Raw genomic sequence first — 18,905 nt, 5'->3', positions numbered from 1 at the left:
CCTAATGGATGGATCAAGTACAAGAGAATAAGAAGAGGGAGAGAGATAGAAGATGACTGGGTGGACTGATGGATTAATCTCAGGTCAATACATGAACCCACCTTTTGTTTTTGGTGTTTTTAATGTTGCATATCCAAACCATATTTGTCTGTTACAATAAATAAATCATTCCTGCAGTGACAGGATTAGATATTCTTTAAATATGTTTTAATTGTCATATATCATTCAAGAAACTTAACTAAACTAAGCCTTACTAGAGTTTTACACGCTAAATAAGGGGAGAGAAAAATAATTCATCTCCCGTCCTGTGCTACATGAGCATGGCTGGCCTCAGTTCAGTGTTTGCTGTAGCTCTATTCGACTCGTCTGTGACTTTTAAACAAGTAAACTGATTCCCGATCAGTGGCTGACATCACGAGTTAACGGTCCGCCAAGTTCCAACGCCCGCCTCCTCCACTGTCCAATCAGTGACGCGCCTGAAAACACTGAAAGAAATATCAGCCAATCGCGTCGCGTTCTGTGTGTCCTGGATGGGAACTGACAACATCAGGGAAGTGAAGTGAGGAACTTGGTCGAGGAGAAGGAGCGTCTTTGTGTTTTCGCCTCTTCCTGGAGTCAGTGTCCCCGCAGTGACGTCATGGTGCAGTTACACAGGCCGCTACTGACGTCGAGTTTGTGTTAACTTAACTTAACAACTTTCCAGAAGGAGGAGGGAGACGTATTACGACACCAGCCCGAGCTTCCTGAACAGGCGTCAGCTCGGTAACAGGAACCCACAGCGGCAGAGGACGGCGAAGGTGAGGTAAACACAGCCCAGGAAGAGGTTCACCAGCGGGCCGACGGTATCACAGACCTGTAAAACGACCCGGATTCACTTTGGTTAATCTACACGGGGGTAAAGCCATGTCTCTGGTGGACCAGAGCCAGCAGTGGTTCCCCACCAGCGTCCAGGTAACGGTGCACCAGGCACGAAACCTGCGCGTGAAGGGGAAAAATGGCACCAACGACTCCTACGCCATCATGCAGGTGGCCAAAGACAAGTTCTCCACCTCGGTGGCCGAGAAAAGTGTCGCTCCGGTGTGGAAGGAGGAGGCTTCGTTCGACCTGCCGCTCTTCCACCCGGGGAACGCCGAGCGGTGCACCCTGCACGTCATCGTGATGCACCGGGCACAGGTGGGACTCGACAAGTTCCTGGGTCAAGCTGTGGTCAACCTACTGGATCTACACGACGACAGGTCCCGAACCAAGACCGAGTAAGTCCGCGCTGTGAAGTGGGCCTCATGCGGTCATCCCTCATGGGATCACTGTTCCACTGTGTCAGAGGATCGGGTGTCTGGTCTTGATAATGTCTGATAACCTCATTCCACATATGTCGCAGCGGGGATAATGTACAGAGGGAAACTAATGCACCATCCACATAACTTCAGTATCAGTTAAAAAGTTCACTGTATTGTAGACAACACAAACGTTACAGCCAGAGGAGTTGTTCTCCTCTGATAAATAGTTCAGACTGACAAAACTGCCAGTCTGAACTATTTCCACATCCTCCTTAGTGGTTAAATATAAACAAACCAATGTCATTGGTTTACCCACACGTTAATGTTTTGTTTTGAAGTGGAAAGCATTAACATAATTTGTATGGCTTATATGAAAACTTACCCGAAGGTCTTTAACTGTCATATATACAATGTGGATCCTAGATATTCTCCAAAACATTTTACTAGTTTTAATGCAAAGATGGTAGATGTACCAAAAATCATAGAACATTAAATGTTGTAAAACACCACACATAAAGCCCATTACACTCTTTGACTTGCTTCACACTTTGAAAAGTGTGAATTATATATAAATCCTTTTTTATTTTCATTACATTCATGAGTTGGTAAGTTCCATTCATGGGAGAAAAGAATACACAGTTTACATTAAAAAATTATGATCTCAAAATACTTCGCAAAATGGAGTTTAAAAAGAACATTGACATGGTGATGAGCTCACTTTTCCCTCCCTCAGTGTTTGGAGGGAAAAACAGAAAAATAAGTCTCATCTCAGCTTCGTTCTGTCTTTCCTATCCCCGCTGGGCCACACCTCAAACGTTTGGCTGAGGCTTTTACTTCATGATCTGGTGTGAAGCCAACTTTGTTACTGGCAGCTCGGTTATTGAAGCCTTTCTTGAGATTTTGTTGTTTTGTTTAGCAGTTAACAGTATTTTTTGCTCACACCCTGATGTGTTAAATGAGTCAGAGTGACTATTGTGGTTTGACGTAACATGGGTGTAACGTGGGCGTAACAAGACTCAAAATAAAACATATGTATTTGCGTTGAATTACGATATACACACCCCCTTTTGTAAGATACATTTTCAATATAGAAGAGGGATTCATATAGAATCTGTCAACTGTATCTTACCCTGGTAATTCCCCCCCAATATAGTTCTCCAATATATTTAATTATGTGCTTCTGAATTGACCTTTGGTAAAGCCTGAGCGAGCCTGGGATCGTGAGCTCTCACTAAACACCTAACCAAGGCCAGTCCTGACATGGTGCTGGAATGACCTCATTCACTTATTTATCACCATCATATCTGAAATGTCATCTTAATATTGCAAGGCAAGTGTTTCCACTTCAACGACACAGCACCATGACTGTCCCTGCTAGGCCTTCTCTTTCCGTCTCCATACAACATGCATGCTGGGTATTAGATGTTGCTGTTGTCGCCTGAAAGCGTGGTGTTAAATTACTATCCTGCTTCCTTGTACTGCTGATACAGGGTGTGACATTTAGGACTTAGTTGTTCTGTTGAAAAGGAACTCTTCAGTTGCCTCTGATCGAACCAGTTTATTCGAGAGGAAATTAGGTTATAACGTCACATTTTCCCCAGAGTTTAAAGCGATGGTTTGTGTTGTTTATCTAACCGTCTGAAACACAGCAATATTCAGTTTCATAGTTATGTAAAGCCGAGAAAAGCTGTAATACTCACATTTTCAAAGCAGGAACGAGGAACTTTTATTATCAAAATTACAATATGAACAAGTGCAATATGTTGGATCTCCAATGTTTTGATTAAGGCAAATGTGTCATACCATTGTAAAAGAGGGATTGTGCTGCTCCAGACATTGTGTCCTTCAAATCTTATTCTCGAGTTTTTAGAGTCAAAACGAAATGCAGAAAATCACACTAAGATCACAACTCATCAGGGCTCATCAATATATATTGATTATATCAATATATATTGATATAATGTACAAGTAATGATTATTTTCGATATTAAACATTTTGCCAGTGACTTTTATGTTCGATGAATGAATCTATAAAATTTAATAGTAAAAAATCTAAAATTTGCATTGTCACCACTTCTTGTTGAGTTGACATTTTCAAATTTCTTGTTTTGTATGAACTTTTGTTTAAACCCCAAAGAAAAAATCTCACAATTTAATATTTGAAGATATAAATATTTGGAAATGATTACTTAAAACCAATTCATCCATCATAAAAATAGTTGGTGATGATACAGGACCAGCTCCACAGAGCTGTTGTTCAGGGTCAGATTTATTAGGTCAGACAACACAGCCACAATATTTGTTTTGTAATCAGTCGCACTAAAAATAAATCGCTCAGTGACGTACATTTTTTTGTGTTCACCCAGTATGAGAGTCACCTTCAGTGAGTCCAAACAAAATATAAATGTATATAACTAAAGTCCTGGCTTTAAGAATGGTGATAAATAAAAGTGAAAAATCTTCTCAACTTAATTATCTCTGAGTTTTAAACAATGTTTCAGTGGAATCTATCTATGTTTTACTCTATTTACAATATGTTGTTTTAATGGTTGAGTTAATTCTGCAGAGCACCAGTAGGGTAAACAAAGGCTTGTTAATCATTACGCATGTAAGAGAAGTGCCCTTGACAGTTGCCAAAGGGAACCTGTACTGCAGGACCAGTGTGCAGCAGACAGGACAGAACATGCACACCCTGTCAGCCTTTTAACAACTGTCATAATGCATTGTTAGAGTCAACTTAAATGCGTACTCTCACATAATAGGCAAAAACAACAACATCAGTTCCTCGGTTTGCTTGATCTCTGTCCTCGTAGATAGACTTGGTTAATGATTGTTTGACATGGCAGGCTGGGTTCAGGGTTGGGAACAAGGAGTGTTTGAATTATATGCAGCGTAACATTCATTACCTCACGTACCGAACATCACCTCCCTGCTTGTCTGAAAGTGTTTGAGGAATGTTGGTTCACTCCCATGCTTGTTTCCTGACTGTTATCCCTAGAAGAGCATGTCTGGAAGCCTGAGCGATGACACTAAAATAAATGCATGCAGCCGTAAACTCCACATGAACCGCTGTTAACTGCCTGCTCACTGTCGCTTTTTAAAAATACTTTATTTAGAACTTTCAGGGACATAACAAAGTGTTGACAGGACATAAAAAGAAAATTTTACTTGAACAAAACCTAACAACAATCAAAAACAAATCAAAAAGGCTGCCACGCAGATTACACAATTGCATATATGTAAAATTAAAATTGAATCCAATAGCTTTACAAAGATTGGCGAAACCAAAGAAAGTGCACCAGTGAACCCTCAGCAGAGCCACATTTGCACATTGAGAAGAGACTGATGGGAAAATGCGGTTCAACTTTGTTTTAGAGTGATGCAGTCTTTGCACCACTTCGTTCACTGTAACTTAAATATTTGCATTTAGTAATAGATATTCTCAGCATGCTCCTCATTATTTTGTTCTACAAATGACTAAAGAGGAATTCATCTTTACTTGGAGTGAAATAGTTGAATTGCCCCTCTGTGGATAAAAGGAGTTCAGAAGGGGAAAGGGTCACCATAAGGGGCACCTCGTCTACAGTAGTAAAGAGATAGTTCACCCAAAAATGAAAATTCACTAATTATCTTCTCACGACAATGCGGATGGAGGGGTGGGTGAAATGTATCCACAAAACACTTTTGGAGTTTCAGGGGTAAACCGTGTTGCAGCCTATCCAATACAATTGAAGTAACTGAGGATCAATTATTCCAAATATACAAAACATATAATGCCTCCAAGCCATGACTTTCAAATTCAATTCGAAACGAGGTCATCACACCAAGAATTGATTCCCAGTTACCTCAGTTGTTTTCGATTTGGCTGCAACACTGTTTACCACTGAAATTTCAACAGTGTTTTGTGAACATAAACACTATACCCACCCCTCCACTGGCATTGTGGTGAGTAGATGATGAGTGAATTTAAATTTTTCAGTGAACTATCACTATAATGCGTCTATTCATAGCAAGGCTTTAATTACACAAGCTGAAAGCATCTGTATGTAATGGTGCTAATGGCTTGTTTTGGCATGGTTTTAGACAGGGCTCTCCAGAACTCTCCTACCTTCCCCTTACAGACAATAAGTGCTGATGCTGTACAACACAAAGGACGTTTTGCGGGGCTGTGGGAACAAAGCTGTAATTGTCAAGCTTTATCTATGGTTTGCATGGTATGACCAACAGGAACTGGAACAAGCCATACACTGGTTAATGACACCTTTCAGTCTCGGGATGAATGAGACGCAGCACATGAACTCAAACTGATATAAAGCATTTGAAGACAGAGTCGTCAGGTACCAGGCGATTTATGTTGGATATTTATTTACAGAATGTCATTTATTATATTCATGTTTCGATCTCAACTGATTTATTGGTTGGTGAGCCTTTCACAGACGAATTAATATTTATTTAGATTTTTGATGATATTCGCCAGTGGGGAATATATTTATTTTCTCGAATCAGGTTCTATATATTTGGTGGTATTTGTGTTATCTTGTTATTGAAAGTTTCTTATAATAAATGTGTATGGGGGTTGATAACAACATCTTAGTAATCATTGCCAATATTTATTTATTTTTAGATATGGGGAGAGTGTGGCCTAGGGCAGTGTTTCTCAAATGGGGGTACGCGTACCCCTGGGGGTACTTGAAGGTACTCCAGGGGGTACTTGAGATTTTTTTTATATATATTTAAAATTAGCATCCATTCAAAAATCTTTGAAAAATTGTTATTTAACAAATATTCAATAAAATATAAGTGTAAGTTCATGAACTAAATGTTATATTCAGTAGGCTTTTCAATTTAATTATCCTAAAAAAATGAGTCTCCCCCATACCGATGGTTTGACCCAACCTGGCACACGCCACCTGTCATCGCCTGTCATCACCTGCCTTGAAAACTTCCAACAATGGAGTCGAGTTGAAGTGCAGCAGCAATGCTGCTGAAACACGGAGGGACAAGTACCAAATAAGGCGAAACCAGAGCAGAGAGCCTTCCCTAAACAACACCGTGAGAGCTTGTGTCTCTTCGGAGGGGCGCTAAACGTAAAAGTTTTCCGTTGTGAAGTTAATGATTCATAGCAAGTCCGCGTCTCTACCGGTACCCTTTCAAAATAAAAGCATGTAATACAAAAGCGGAAATGAAATTGTATGACCTTAAAGCGAGCAAATATGAAAGTCATGTTGGTAAGCCACCTGAGTTTTTTAAGAGGAAACTTATTAATAATAAATATAAAAAAAATATGTTTTGAGCTAATCTTTTATTTAAAACTAAGTTAATGATTTATTTTTTGGGAAGAAGTTTAGCTATAATTAAGTTTATGACTTCAGTTTGAGAACATATCTTTATTATGATCCCAAAAGAGGTCACTTTAAGTTGATAATTATTTTGAGGTGCACAAATCTTTATTTATATTGAGATAATAATAAAAGTCTTTAGTTATTTTTATATCTTTTTATTTCGAAATAGTTCAAGAGAGACCACTACAAATGAGCAATGTTATGGACATTGATGGAGTTTTAAATTTGAATGTGTCTATTTACAAGGCTTAATAAATCACATTACATCTTTCTTTTAACCAAAAATGCTTTGCGCTGGTAAGGGGGTACGTCACTAAAAAAAAAAGGTTGAGAACCACTGGCCTAGGGGATAGAGCGGGGTCATAAAATGATGAGTGTTCTAAAAATGTAAGTCGCTTTGGATAAAAGCGTCAGCTAAATGACATGTAATGTAATGTAACATGTAAAGATATAACGGCCAATATATCATCAAAATAAATGTTTTCTCCCTAATATCTGTGTCAGCATCCCTCTCAAAAGAATCTGGCTACACACCTTACACTTAAAACATGTTCTTAGCATGGTAATTAAAATAAAAAAGATTAAAAATGTATCATCATATTTGGAATCCAGTAAAAATCGACAATGGATTGGTAATTAATCACAAGTGTTGTTGATTAATTTTGTGTCAAACCGCTGAAATTATATTGCCTGTGTCATGCACATGTTAACTGGTATGAGTCATGTAATTTGTGTCTTAGCAATTTGTGTAGTGGGAAAGTCTGAAAGTTTGATCTTTTTATTTATTCTAAAGACAGTTTCTGTGATTTTGCAAAAAGTTTAAATTCATCACTGTTTATTTAATTTTTTTCTCTGCAGTTGGTTCAAGCTGGTGGACAAGTCCGGAAAAGCAGATAAGTTGCGAGGGGAAGTGCTGCTAGATATGAAGTTCATGAGAAACAACATGTCAGCCAGCATGTTTGACCTTTCTATGCAAGACAAACCTCGCTCACGCATGTCCAAGCTGAAGGACAAAGTCCGTGGAAAGAAGAAGGACGGCTTCTCTGACTCTGCCTCAGCCATCGTTCCCTCTGTCAGCCAGGTCCTCACTGACAGTGACGGAGAGGCTGATGCTCAGTCACTCAATCAGTCTCCAGGAGTGAAAAAGAAATCAAAGCTCAAATCCCTCTTTGGCCCTAAATCCAACTTGCAGCGTAACATTTCACAGTCCATGTCTACACTGGGGGCTCTTCCTGAGAATAACTCATCTCTAAGTGGCAGCCGCTCATCTGGCCTCAATGTAGACTCACCTGAAGGTAACATATCCTTTCTGCACTCAGTCTGCTCTGTCTGTGGATAGTTCTGTCATTTTTCTTCTGCACAGTGCAAGTTATGTAAGTTTTGTGGGTTTTTTATCAGTCTTCTCTGTTTCTCTTCCCTCAGTGAAGAAGAAATTCAAATTCCTGGGACACAAGCGATCAGGCAGCTCTGACAGCAAGGTGTCTCAGGGTCCTTTCTCCCTACTGGGTCGCTCCAAGCAGAGCAACACTGACCAGAACAACTTTTGCATCAATGGTAATCATGTGTACACAGAGGAGACGGAGTCAAAGAGTGGATCTACTCTCAGTCTGAACAGCTCAGGCCAAGGCTCTGTGGGAGATATCCACAAACACACCTCCGACGCCTCTGCCTCTGAATCAACAGACAGAGCTATACTGGAGCAACAGCGCCATCAAGAGGAGGGAGAGAGACGGCAAGCAGAAGAGAGGCTCAAAGCCGAAGCAAAGAGGGTGGCGGAAGAGGAGAAATACAGGGCAGATGCCAGGAGATTGCAGGAGGAAGAGGAGCGCAGATATCAAGAGGAACAGGAGAAGAGCAGAAAGTTCCTCGAGGATGAAGCAAGGAGGACGAAACAGAGGGAGGAGGAAGAGAAAAGAAAACAAGAGGAAGATCATAGGATGCGACAGGCAGCGGAGAATCAGAGGCTCGAGGAGGAGCGTCGCAATTCGGAGGAGCAGAAAAAACAGGAGGAGGCCTCCATGAGTGACAGGCTGTCAACTCTGTTCGGAATGATCAGAAAGAAGGAGGAGAAAAAGGAGGAGGTGCAGCAGCAAACTAAAGAGGAGTTGCCTGAAACAGCCCCTCGCAGTGACACCAGCAGCCTTGATCAACCGATCTCCCACCAGCCCACTAACCCATTTGAAGAAATTCCTCTCAGCAGTGATGGGAGTCCAGCTGATCTTCAGAAATCCATTCGTAATCCTCAAACCCCCTCTGCCATGGTCTTCCTCAACCGCACTGCCAAGGTGTCTGCAGTCAAACCCAGGTATGACTTATTTTCATATTGTTGCATTATATGCTCATAATAAAGTATTGATGTTGTTAAATCATTGTTGGGATACTGGGGATGCTATTGTTTCACTATTTTTCGGCTTGCGTGACTGGGATTTGACCAGTACCTGCACATACCGATGCATTTTAAGTACTATGTGAGTCATATTTAACTGAACGACAGTACAGCAAAAAGAAGAGTTGTTTGTTTTCTCTTCTCTGTTATCTGGTCATCACTAACACACACAACTTCTTACTTTAGAAATCCCACATAGTTTGCTCTGGTTACAAAGTTTCTTCCTGCACGAGATGTCAACATTGAAACTTGGAACTTCCACTTCTCTCCACCCTGTTTCTGTTCCTGGTGCCTCAACCTGTTGAATAACCAAAACTCTGAATTCCATCCTGTAGTTGATTGACGGGTTTGACCAGTTTGGTCTCAGCACAGAGAAGTAGTGGGGTGTGGCTTGAGCGTGTGAAGATGTTGTGGAGCAGGTTGTGAACTCTTCATAAGGAGGGAAGCAGCCACAGTGTGACTTTCTGGGTGATCCGATTTTAGTTTTAATGGTGTTTTTTCTAACCTTCTTGTGGACTCGATTGGGTTTTTAAATCTTGGAATGGTTACGGTAAGAAGCTGGTTTCTGCTGGTGTCTTGGTTATTACATTGGTCTTCATTTTCGAGGAAGTTCGCTTAATGGCAGATTAATTGTATTATTTAGTTGTGTTGTATATTTTATTACATTCTGATGCCATGTTGGACTATTCTAGTATGGTCAAAGTTTCAAAATCTTACCGTAGAAATATCACATTGTGCTCAACAAATTGGACAGCTAAAAATAGAAACAGTACCCGCTGTGACGTGAATATCTGATGTACTGTCTGTAACATCATTTTGAGACCTTTCTTAACTGTGATATAATTTAGTTTGTCATCACAGATGAAATATTCTTAGTTTAATAAGGTTTGAGTTAGTCATGAAGTGAGTATTGATTATTTAGCGCTACATTATGTACGTTTGTAAATGGCAAATTTAATTGTTTTTATTGGCTGACTTCTAGACAAGTGAGATTCAAGTTAAATTGGTGACGGGTTGTACATTGGTGGAAGTGACTTCAGATAATGTGATGGTCCCACTGACCCGTAGGCCTTTGTTTTCACTCCTTGGCAGATTGGTTCAAATTCTGGAGTCTGAACCCCCTGACTGCCAAACCCCCAGTCAGCTGTGTCCTTTTCCAGCCACCTCTGACTCTACCCTCTCTAGTGTCCCGTCTGAGCCCCCTGATAGTTTCTCCAACTTCCACTCATCCTTGCCTCCACCAAGCCTGTCTGGTTCCCCTCGTGGGAGCACAGAGGATTTGTCATCTGTGGAATCTGAGGGATCTTCACCCACCATGGCCGACAAGAAGAAAAAAGCCCCCCTGCCACCTACGTATCATTTACATGGGAACCAAACAGGAGGAAATCCCATTCCTGTCAGAGAGATGAAAAGTTCTTCTTACGTAGAGGCAGACGGATCGCAACAAGGCAAAAAGATGTCTATACCACTTCCTGATTATGAATCCCTCTTCCCAAAGAAGAGACACGGAGTACAAGGAGAAACTCGGTGGGATCATATTATCGCTGAGGTCAATCAGAAACAAAGGGACACTGCACCTGAACTTCTGGGTCCAGAGATGAGTGTGGATGGCCCAGTGGAGCATGATCGGAGTCCCAGGTCGTTTACATCGCAAGAGAGCCCTGCCATGAGTCATTATCAAATACAACCTGAAGAGACCAAACCTATGTCGTTAAAGAAGACAGCGGCCCCAGCTCCCCATAAACCAGTCTTATACTCACATCCCCAATCAATTGGTCAAAACCAGTACACTGCTCAGCAGTCTGGCATGAGACCTAATCCGTCTGCAGTGCAGGGACCGAGAAACACTGAATTAGCAAGCAGAGAAGGTCTCTCTGGGATGTCCAGGGAGGGAGCGAGGAAGGCGTTGCAGCCATCACCCGCAGCTACACTTTCACCCAGACCAAGTATCCAAATGGATACAAGTCCACCAGAAGATCCGCAGAAAGAAGCACCCACTGCCAAACCCAGACAGAGGGCTAGCGGCAAAGAGCCAACAGAGAAAGAAGTTTCTGCTGCAGACAAAAACCAGAACAGAAATGCCCAAGCATTGAGTGGAGCAAAGAGTGGGCAGGCAAAGGATAACATGGTAGAGTTTGACCCGTTCCCCAGGACTGAACTTCTATCCATAGACACACGGGCACAGCAGAAGCAGAAGCAGAAGCAGGAAGTCGACAACATTTTGACTGGCAACATCCAGAAAGAACAGAAACCTGAAATTCAGGGAATGACAGCCAATGATTTTGAGAAAATATTTAGTCAAGATAAGCCATCAGATTCCTTTGCTAGCTTTAGTCGCAGCAATTCAAACAACCAGAGTCCAAAAAGAAAAGACTCCGAGCAAGCGGGCTTTCATGCTTTTCAAAGAAAGAATTCACAGAGACGGAGTCTTACATCAAAAACTCCCCCGGAAGATAAAGGTCTCCAGTCTCAACAAGAGGCAGCATCTAAAGAAGGAACAACCAAAATGGCAGCTAAGCAAGACCTCGTCACAAACGATGTCAGGAAGGAGCCTTTCGCACTTCAGCCTCAAGCTGACGTGAAGACACACAGTGTTTTTTACAAAGAAGAGGATCAGTTTGGAGCTGAACCTTTCGCTGTTCCCTCGGCATTGACTTCCTCTGAGGCCCTCCAGGCTATTACGGAGGAGCCAGGGGCTCTGTCTGGGGGAAAGACATTTTTGCAAGCGTGGGTCTCACCGTCTGAGGTTCAGCCTGTCAGTGCTCAGAATAGCAATGGAGGTGGGCAAGCCTTAACGGCACGCAGGTGAGATTGAAGAGGCTCCTTACAAAGAATACTTTTGTGGACTGTTTATCTAGATTAGCACATGGCTGCTGTTGTTTTATTGGGAGGCAGATAAGGTCCTAGGATTTACTTTGGGAGTGATTGCTTTGAGAGCTTGTGATTTCTTGGCTTCCGTTCCTCATTTTGGGTTAAATTCTGAAAAGTGCACATGGATCACAGTGAAAAGATTGGCAAGATTCGCAAAACACTAGAGGAAACTGTGAATGTGAAATGTGATCTCTTTCTTTGCTTGATGATAATGTGTGTGCTTTCTTTACAGGCCTCACCCTGTGAAACCCCTGACGTCAGTTGAGAGCCAATATGCCACCAGCACCAAAACTGGGAAGGATATAAAGGTCCGGGACAGTACACCGGGGAAGATAAAGGTACTGTCATGACATAAAAGGCATTTTATCTTTTTTAAGATAATTCTGAGAAATCTTCATAGACTTAAGGTATTTACACAAAATGTCAGTTGCAGTTGACAGCCTTATTTTTGACCCCTGGAACCTGGAGTTGAACCCAATTCATGACGAAAAGTCCAGTCATTATGTGTTTTTAACAGTTGTAATTGAGGAAAACTCAAGCTGCTCATAAGATGATTTAAACTTGTGATATAATTATCTTTCAAATCTCTGTTAAGACATTCTTGAGCATATTCTCTCCGGGCATAAACCAAAGAGTCGTTACTGTTCAATTAAATCAATAAATAGATATAAACTGTATTTACCTTTGTCATGTCCCGCAGGTGGCAGACCCGTTAGAAAGCGGACCTTACACTCAGCTCACCCAGGGGGAGTTGATCTCACTGGTGGTGAGGCAGCAAACAGACCTGTCCAAGAAGGACGCCAAAATCGGGGAGCTGGAAGAGTACATCGACAACCTGGTGGTCCGAGTCATCGAGGAGAAACCCAGTATCCTGCAAGCCTTAAACGCAGCCAAGAAGGTGTAAGGCCGTGGCTGCTCGAACGACAGAGGCCCGCTCGGGGACCCAGTTTTGTCTTCCTTGTGCGAGTTTGTACGGTTGTCACTGTGTCATCGTGTTCTCTCAGTGCACATTGTCACTGAGGGACACAAGCTCCATGAAGGTCTTAGAGCATATGCACTTTCTTTAACTTTCAGAGTCAGATGTTTTTCCAGAATGCTGGAAAATGTCTCTGAACTAATAATTACTTCATAACAAGCAAGTGAAAATCTTTATACAAGCAGATGAATGTATTTGTTTTGACACTAAGGTACTGGATTTGCTTTTAATTGTTACATGAAAATATTTTCTTTATCTTGATTTATACTTCGTACTTGATTAGAACTCGGGTTGAGCGTTATTTAATATACTTAATGAGAAGAAAGGTTATCTCTTACTCTGGCCTTTTAAATTTTTTCTTAGTGTAACTTTTGTGTGATGCATGACAATAAACTCAACCACATATGACTATTCCAAATACATGCTCCATCTTGTTAAGGTCAGACTTTATTAGTATTGTCTTGTAAATATATTTGCAGTACATTTAATCAGCTTTTCTGCAAATATTGACTAGGATTTCTTCCCTCATGAGCTTAATATTAAGATTATGTAAAAGACACATACAAAAGTGCACATTTCTCTTTCTTTTGCCTCCTTCACTTACGTCTTATTTTACTGTGTTTGTTAGTCCATTTAGCAGATGTTCAACATTCCTCACTTGTTTAACTCACCACAGTTGAATGTCAGCTGGTCTTCCAGTCCTTAAAAGATATTGTGCCTACACTTTTGCCTCAAAGAGGTTTCTATTTAGAAAACCATGAAATCAATAAAAGCAACAAGCTACCAAATACTGTACATCCTTTGAATAACACAACAGTTTTTTCCTATTCTTTATGTGGTTGTAATCTAGCACGGTGCACTATGTTGAAAATAAAATATTATGCAAGAAATAATACAGAATTAGGTTTCTTTAATAATAATTTAAAACTTTGATCATTTGATATTTGTGTTCTATTTATATGAACGAAAAATACAGAAATTATTAAAACCTAATCATCAGAGGAACAGTCGCAGAATCAGAGTCTGTAATAACCAGCGTGGTCTTTGTATTTGAACTACAATCATGAATGAAAACCTTCATCTTTGCCTTCACATTATAATCCTCTTTGATGTATTGGCAGAAAATAAAGCAATATTACATTTTCAGAATGTGAAAGCTGTGCCTTCAAAAAATGTTTCATTACTTTAATGTTTGCTGGATGGAGTCTTTGGCTACATCTCTTCTTTTACTGTGGCGAGAACACAAACAACGTGCAGAATGTACAGTTGATATTTCTTGATGTTTGTCCGACATGAAAATAATCAGTCAATGTCAAACTTCTTAAAGGAGTGATGCTGATTTTAAATTTAAATAAGACACTAATTATTTCACCAGACTGTTGTATTTGAGATTGCTTACAGTTATTCTGTGTTTATTTTCAAAGAACGCAACACTGGTAAATGAAATGTTAATCTTCACAGCACATCATTTTAAAAGCCTCTAAAAAAATATTGCGTATTTCTTCTTAGGTTTTTCCCACTACCTGTCCGTTCAGATCATATTCAGTTCAGATGTGTTTAAAAAAATGTATCAAGATTCCTGTATACAATTATACATTAATAAAAGTTTTTAAAAGGGAAATAAAAATGCAAGACTGGTTATTTTGTATTGGATAATTTTGTTGAGGGATAGTTTTGTTATCAGCAACAGATTCCAGTTTAAAAAGACAAAAGCAACAATGAATTGATCAAGAAGTTTATATAAAGAAGACTGATGTACTTTAGTTTATAACTCAGTGTCACAGACCTTCATTCTCATAAAAAAAAAACTAGTGCTTATGCACCCAATCCACAGATGGAAATAGTTCCAGGCAAACTCCCAATTTACTCAGTGTGTGATTTTTGCATAAAACTACAGGTAAATTATCTTGTCCTGAGTTAGAAAATCACATAATATAATTTTGGACCCCTTTCAAAGTATCTGGTTTTAACTAGTAAAGAATGGGCTCGATGATGATACCCACAGAAAGGCCTGGGAACTGTGATTGAGAGAGAGGAATTAATGCACTGTTGCTTTTGGTCTTTTCATGAGATCTGTTAACAATTATAAAAATGCAGAATGATCCCAAACTTATCCCTGTAACCAAGTAAGTCCATATTTTAAATCTGTGAAAAGAGGAGTTGTTTTTCATGGTCCATACAAAAAATAAATCATAAAACAAGATTTCTACAATAAACAAGCCTCTGTTAAAATACACTATTTAAGAAAATAGAGAAGTTAATCTTTTTAAAGCATGCTACTCTACGCGATTGCATTTGTTTTAAGGACACATGGCAGTTGACTGTGTTGAGGTTTAAAGTGGAACACCACTGATTTTATATAATCTGTTCTCTAATATTATCTGTTTATATGTCTTCAGGAGAACAACTGCTTATGCGAAACATGTTGTCGAAAGCCTTTTGTGGCTCCAGAGGGAGCTGCAAAGAATATAATCAGTTCCCTTGAATGATGTCACTTGAGTCAATAGGTCTGAAGAATGAAGCGAGCATTAAAAAGGCTTGTGACCTTCTCTCTATCTCTGCAACTATAGATCTGCATTAGCCGTTAATAGTAACACATGAATTCTCCATCTGAACAGTCAGATGTTAACAAGTAAAGAGACTGCACATCGACTGTTGGCTATATAAAGATCGACGACTTGTCCCTACTTCCTCACACTATCCACATATGAAGCCATATATCCCGGATACGAATGAGTCTTAAGTCGGTGAGGGTGGATGGAGCCACACTGATACACACATTTGACCAATCACGAGTCAGTCTCAGCCGTCAATCATGACATTTCACCCCATTTTTATAACATCAAATAACTAATGAATTCTAAGCGTACTGGAAATATTTACACTGGAACAAACTTTACTGTGCTTAAATCTACCTAAAATGACAAAAAAACACCTTTGATAAACCTTTATTCGACATGGACTTTTTAGTTTGGTCCATGTCCCATTCTCTAACATGGAGGAGTTCGAGTTTGTAACCTATACTGCAGCCAACCACAAGTTGGTGATCAAGATGTGAGTTTCCCCTTTGGGCAGCTGTCATGTTTTCCATCTTTGCAAGCAGCATTCTGGCAAACTACAAAGTAAAATTTAGTGTGGATGGTTTAGGTGAAAGTTGAGAATCGGTCTTATGTCTAATTCTCTTATTTGCATGTTTCCAGAACGAGAAGAATGAAGTCTTTCCAAAGAAACAAAGACTCAAACAACAGCTTCCTAACTCACAAGAGCTTTACAGAACCACGCTGGCTGTGGCACAGTTATTGGCCGAGATGCCGATGCGACGGCGACACGTGAACATCTTGCGCAGCTCGGAGCGGAAGCGGTCGTGCAGCCAGGCGTAGAGGAACGGGTTACAGCAGGACGAGCTCATGGCGCACAGGTGACAGAGCAGCTGGATGAGCAGAAAGTACCTCTTGTCAATCAGGTCGATGTCAATGTCGCGCAGAACGTTGAACACGCTTATGGGCAGCCAGCAAATGCCGAACGCCGCCACCACCAGGCTCACCAGGCGGAAGGTCTTGCGTTTGCGCAAGCGCTGGGCCTCCGCCTGGCTCTGGGTGTGGTGGCCGGGGACGACACAGTTCCGCAGCTTGACAGAGATGCACAGGTACGAGATGCAGAGCGCGGAGAGGGGCAGGACGTAGGTGATGAAGAGGGTGCTGTAGGCGTAGGCCAGCCGCTCCCGCTCCTGGCCCATCCAGAACTCCTCGCAGATGGTGAAGCCCTCGGTCGTAAACTCCACGTGGTAGGTGTGAGCCACAGCCGGGGCCACCAGACTGCAGGACAGCAGCCAGATCCCGGAGAGGAGGTAGGTGCACGCCAAGACCGAGATGCGCTTTTTCAGAGGGTGCACTGTGGCGTAGTATCTGTGGAGAGAGAGGAGGAGGAGGGTGGGATTAGATGAGATCTGTCCTGTCCAAAAGGTGTGGGGGGCGATGTGGGACATGCCAGGTGACTCAAGTTCGAAGAAGAAGATTTTTTTTGCACCACAGATAATAACAGCCTTGCGTTACTCGAAACAAAAAAAACGTTTTTTTCATCTTTACAAACATCACAAATTGGATCTGAGGCTGTCTCCATACAAGGGAAAGGATTTGTTCTTCCTGGAAACAGCTTGACGCAATGAGCAATGGGGAAAATGTAAAGTGTTTTAGTATAGTCTGACAAATCCCCCCTCCATTCTTTTTGTTCTCCATATGGAGAGATTTGCATGTAAAGAGACCCACAGCTGGATCTGCTGTAGTGTTAGCAGCCTTGAAAGAAACATGATCATCTCTATACAGATGAAGCATGAATTGTTACATGATTAAAACATCGATAAAAGCAGCACACTGCAAGAATACATTTAATATTCAGAATGTTTTGGTTGAAATATTGAGCAGAAAGGAGAAAAGATAAGGTAAATGTGTGTGGTCACTGTTACCTATGGGATTTTATTTAAGTTGATCAGACAAGTCCGTGGAATTTCAGGTTTAAAACATGTATCCATATATGCAATTTCTTCTAGTAAAAAAATCTCAAGCCGGTCCATTTGACCTCGAGACGAGTATAGCGTTTAGAGTTCTTAAGCGCGGAGAGAGAAAAACTTCAAGATCGGTTATCAGTGAAACATCTCAACAGTGCTTCTCAAAGAAATACCCGAATACACTTGAGGACTCCTCTTACATTCTTCCAGGAATTGTTTCAATTATCATTGCTAAAAAATGATGATTATATACACCTATATGTGCTTGCATATTTTCACTCCCATCCTTTCAGAGCTGGTATAAAATCATCCACTACATCCAGGTGCTTACATTTGCATCTGCCTATGCAATGTTATGACTTTTCCTTCAAGAGAGGCATGATTGCGCCTCGTTTTAAGGAGTTTACGGAAAGGTGGGTTTGGATGGAAATCCTCAGAACTGGTTAAGGGTTTTTGCATCAGTGAGAGATGGCTTCAAACAACAGATCCCACGCTTCTTATTGTTGTGACGTACCTGTCCACACCTATGGCAGTGAGAGTGAAGACTGACACGTACACCGTCACGGGCTGGATGAGGTAGACCAGGTAGCACATGAAGCGCCCGAACACCCAGCCGTGGGGGTTGAAGGCGTACGCCAGCGTGAAGGGGACGCACGTGGCACACATCAGCATGTCGGAGAAGGCCAGGTTCCCGATGAAAAAGTTGGTGACGTTGTGCATCTTGCGGGTGCAGCAGATGACGTAGAGGAGCAGGTAGTTGCCGAACACCCCCACCAGGGCCACCAGGGTGTAGCAGGGGATGATGAGCGGCTTGAATGACTGCAGCAGCTCCACGCCCACAAACTGGGGGCTGCGCTTGGAGGAGCTGTTGTGCAGCGCCACCTCAAAGACCTGACCGCTGTCGCTCCCATTCACATCATGCAGCATCACGCATGGGGGGGTGAGCTCAGCTGCCCAGCCGCTGCCTATGCCCTCCATCCCAGAAGCCTGATGTCGACCTGGAGGTGTGAAATCATGACAACAATACAGTGCATGTGATGTTGTGTTGAAAATGTAATCCAACAAACATCACACAGCAGCTGGATATATTCACCTTGTCTCTTCCTAAACAACCTTGGAACAAAGGCGATCGTGAACAGTGTGTGTTGGAACATATCAAAGACATGCTGAGCAAATCTAAATCCTTCAAATTCAAGTAAAAACACTAACAAACACGTACCTCTAAAGATTTTTCCAATGAGAAAATCATTTTAAGTAGTTTGCCATGATGGAGAATTGGTGCATGTGTTTGCATAATTTTCCAATTTTTTCTTTTCTGCTGGAATATTTGCTTCGCTCACTTGAGGTCGTTGAAGCAAGGGACGTGCTTATATGATCAAAGACATGAGCACGTCATGCAAACTGTTAAAATCAATTTAATAGAAATGTTCCCTTTTATAATTTCCCAACCATGTGCAACAGCAGATAAACTGCTCAGTTTAACGAGGCTCTACTTCTCTACATTTATAATTCACCTGTTCGCGTGAAGCTTCAAAGAGAAATGCACTGA

General features: G+C 41.3%; 2 protein-coding genes across 3 annotated transcripts; one reads left to right on the top strand and one right to left on the bottom strand.

Moving 5' to 3' along the window:
* The first annotated feature begins 509 nt into the window (after positions 1 to 509).
* On the top strand, positions 510 to 14,479 carry rab11fip1a (RAB11 family interacting protein 1 (class I) a). Of its 2 annotated transcripts, XM_062382393.1 has the most exons (6): positions 510 to 1,253; positions 7,478 to 7,914; positions 8,042 to 8,924; positions 10,098 to 11,810; positions 12,109 to 12,214; positions 12,577 to 14,479. In XM_062382393.1, the coding sequence occupies exons 1-6, from the start codon at positions 904 to 906 to the stop codon at positions 12,778 to 12,780; spliced, it is 3,693 nt and encodes a 1,230-aa protein (XP_062238377.1). In that variant the 5' UTR covers positions 510 to 903; the 3' UTR covers positions 12,781 to 14,479. The 2 variants fall into 2 exon arrangements, with proteins under 2 accessions (XP_062238377.1, XP_062238384.1); XM_062382400.1 differs by lacking the exon at positions 10,098 to 11,810 and having other exon boundaries at positions 516 to 1,253.
* Positions 14,480 to 15,659: 1,180 nt separating this feature from the next.
* Positions 15,660 to 18,334, bottom strand: prlhr2a (prolactin releasing hormone receptor 2a). The gene is made up of 2 exons (XM_062382413.1): positions 17,871 to 18,334; positions 15,660 to 16,757 (listed from the first exon to the last, which is right to left on the bottom strand). The coding sequence occupies exons 1-2, from the start codon at positions 18,332 to 18,334 to the stop codon at positions 16,121 to 16,123; spliced, it is 1,101 nt and encodes a 366-aa protein (XP_062238397.1). The 3' UTR covers positions 15,660 to 16,120.
* Between the last annotated feature and the right edge of the window lie 571 nt (positions 18,335 to 18,905).

This window comes from Platichthys flesus, chromosome 3, assembly GCF_949316205.1.
Source record: "Platichthys flesus chromosome 3, fPlaFle2.1, whole genome shotgun sequence".
NCBI classification, from domain to species: Eukaryota; Metazoa; Chordata; class Actinopteri; order Pleuronectiformes; family Pleuronectidae; genus Platichthys; species Platichthys flesus.
The sequence above is the reverse complement of the archived record's forward strand: the minus strand, read 5'-3'. Positions and strand labels throughout refer to the sequence as shown.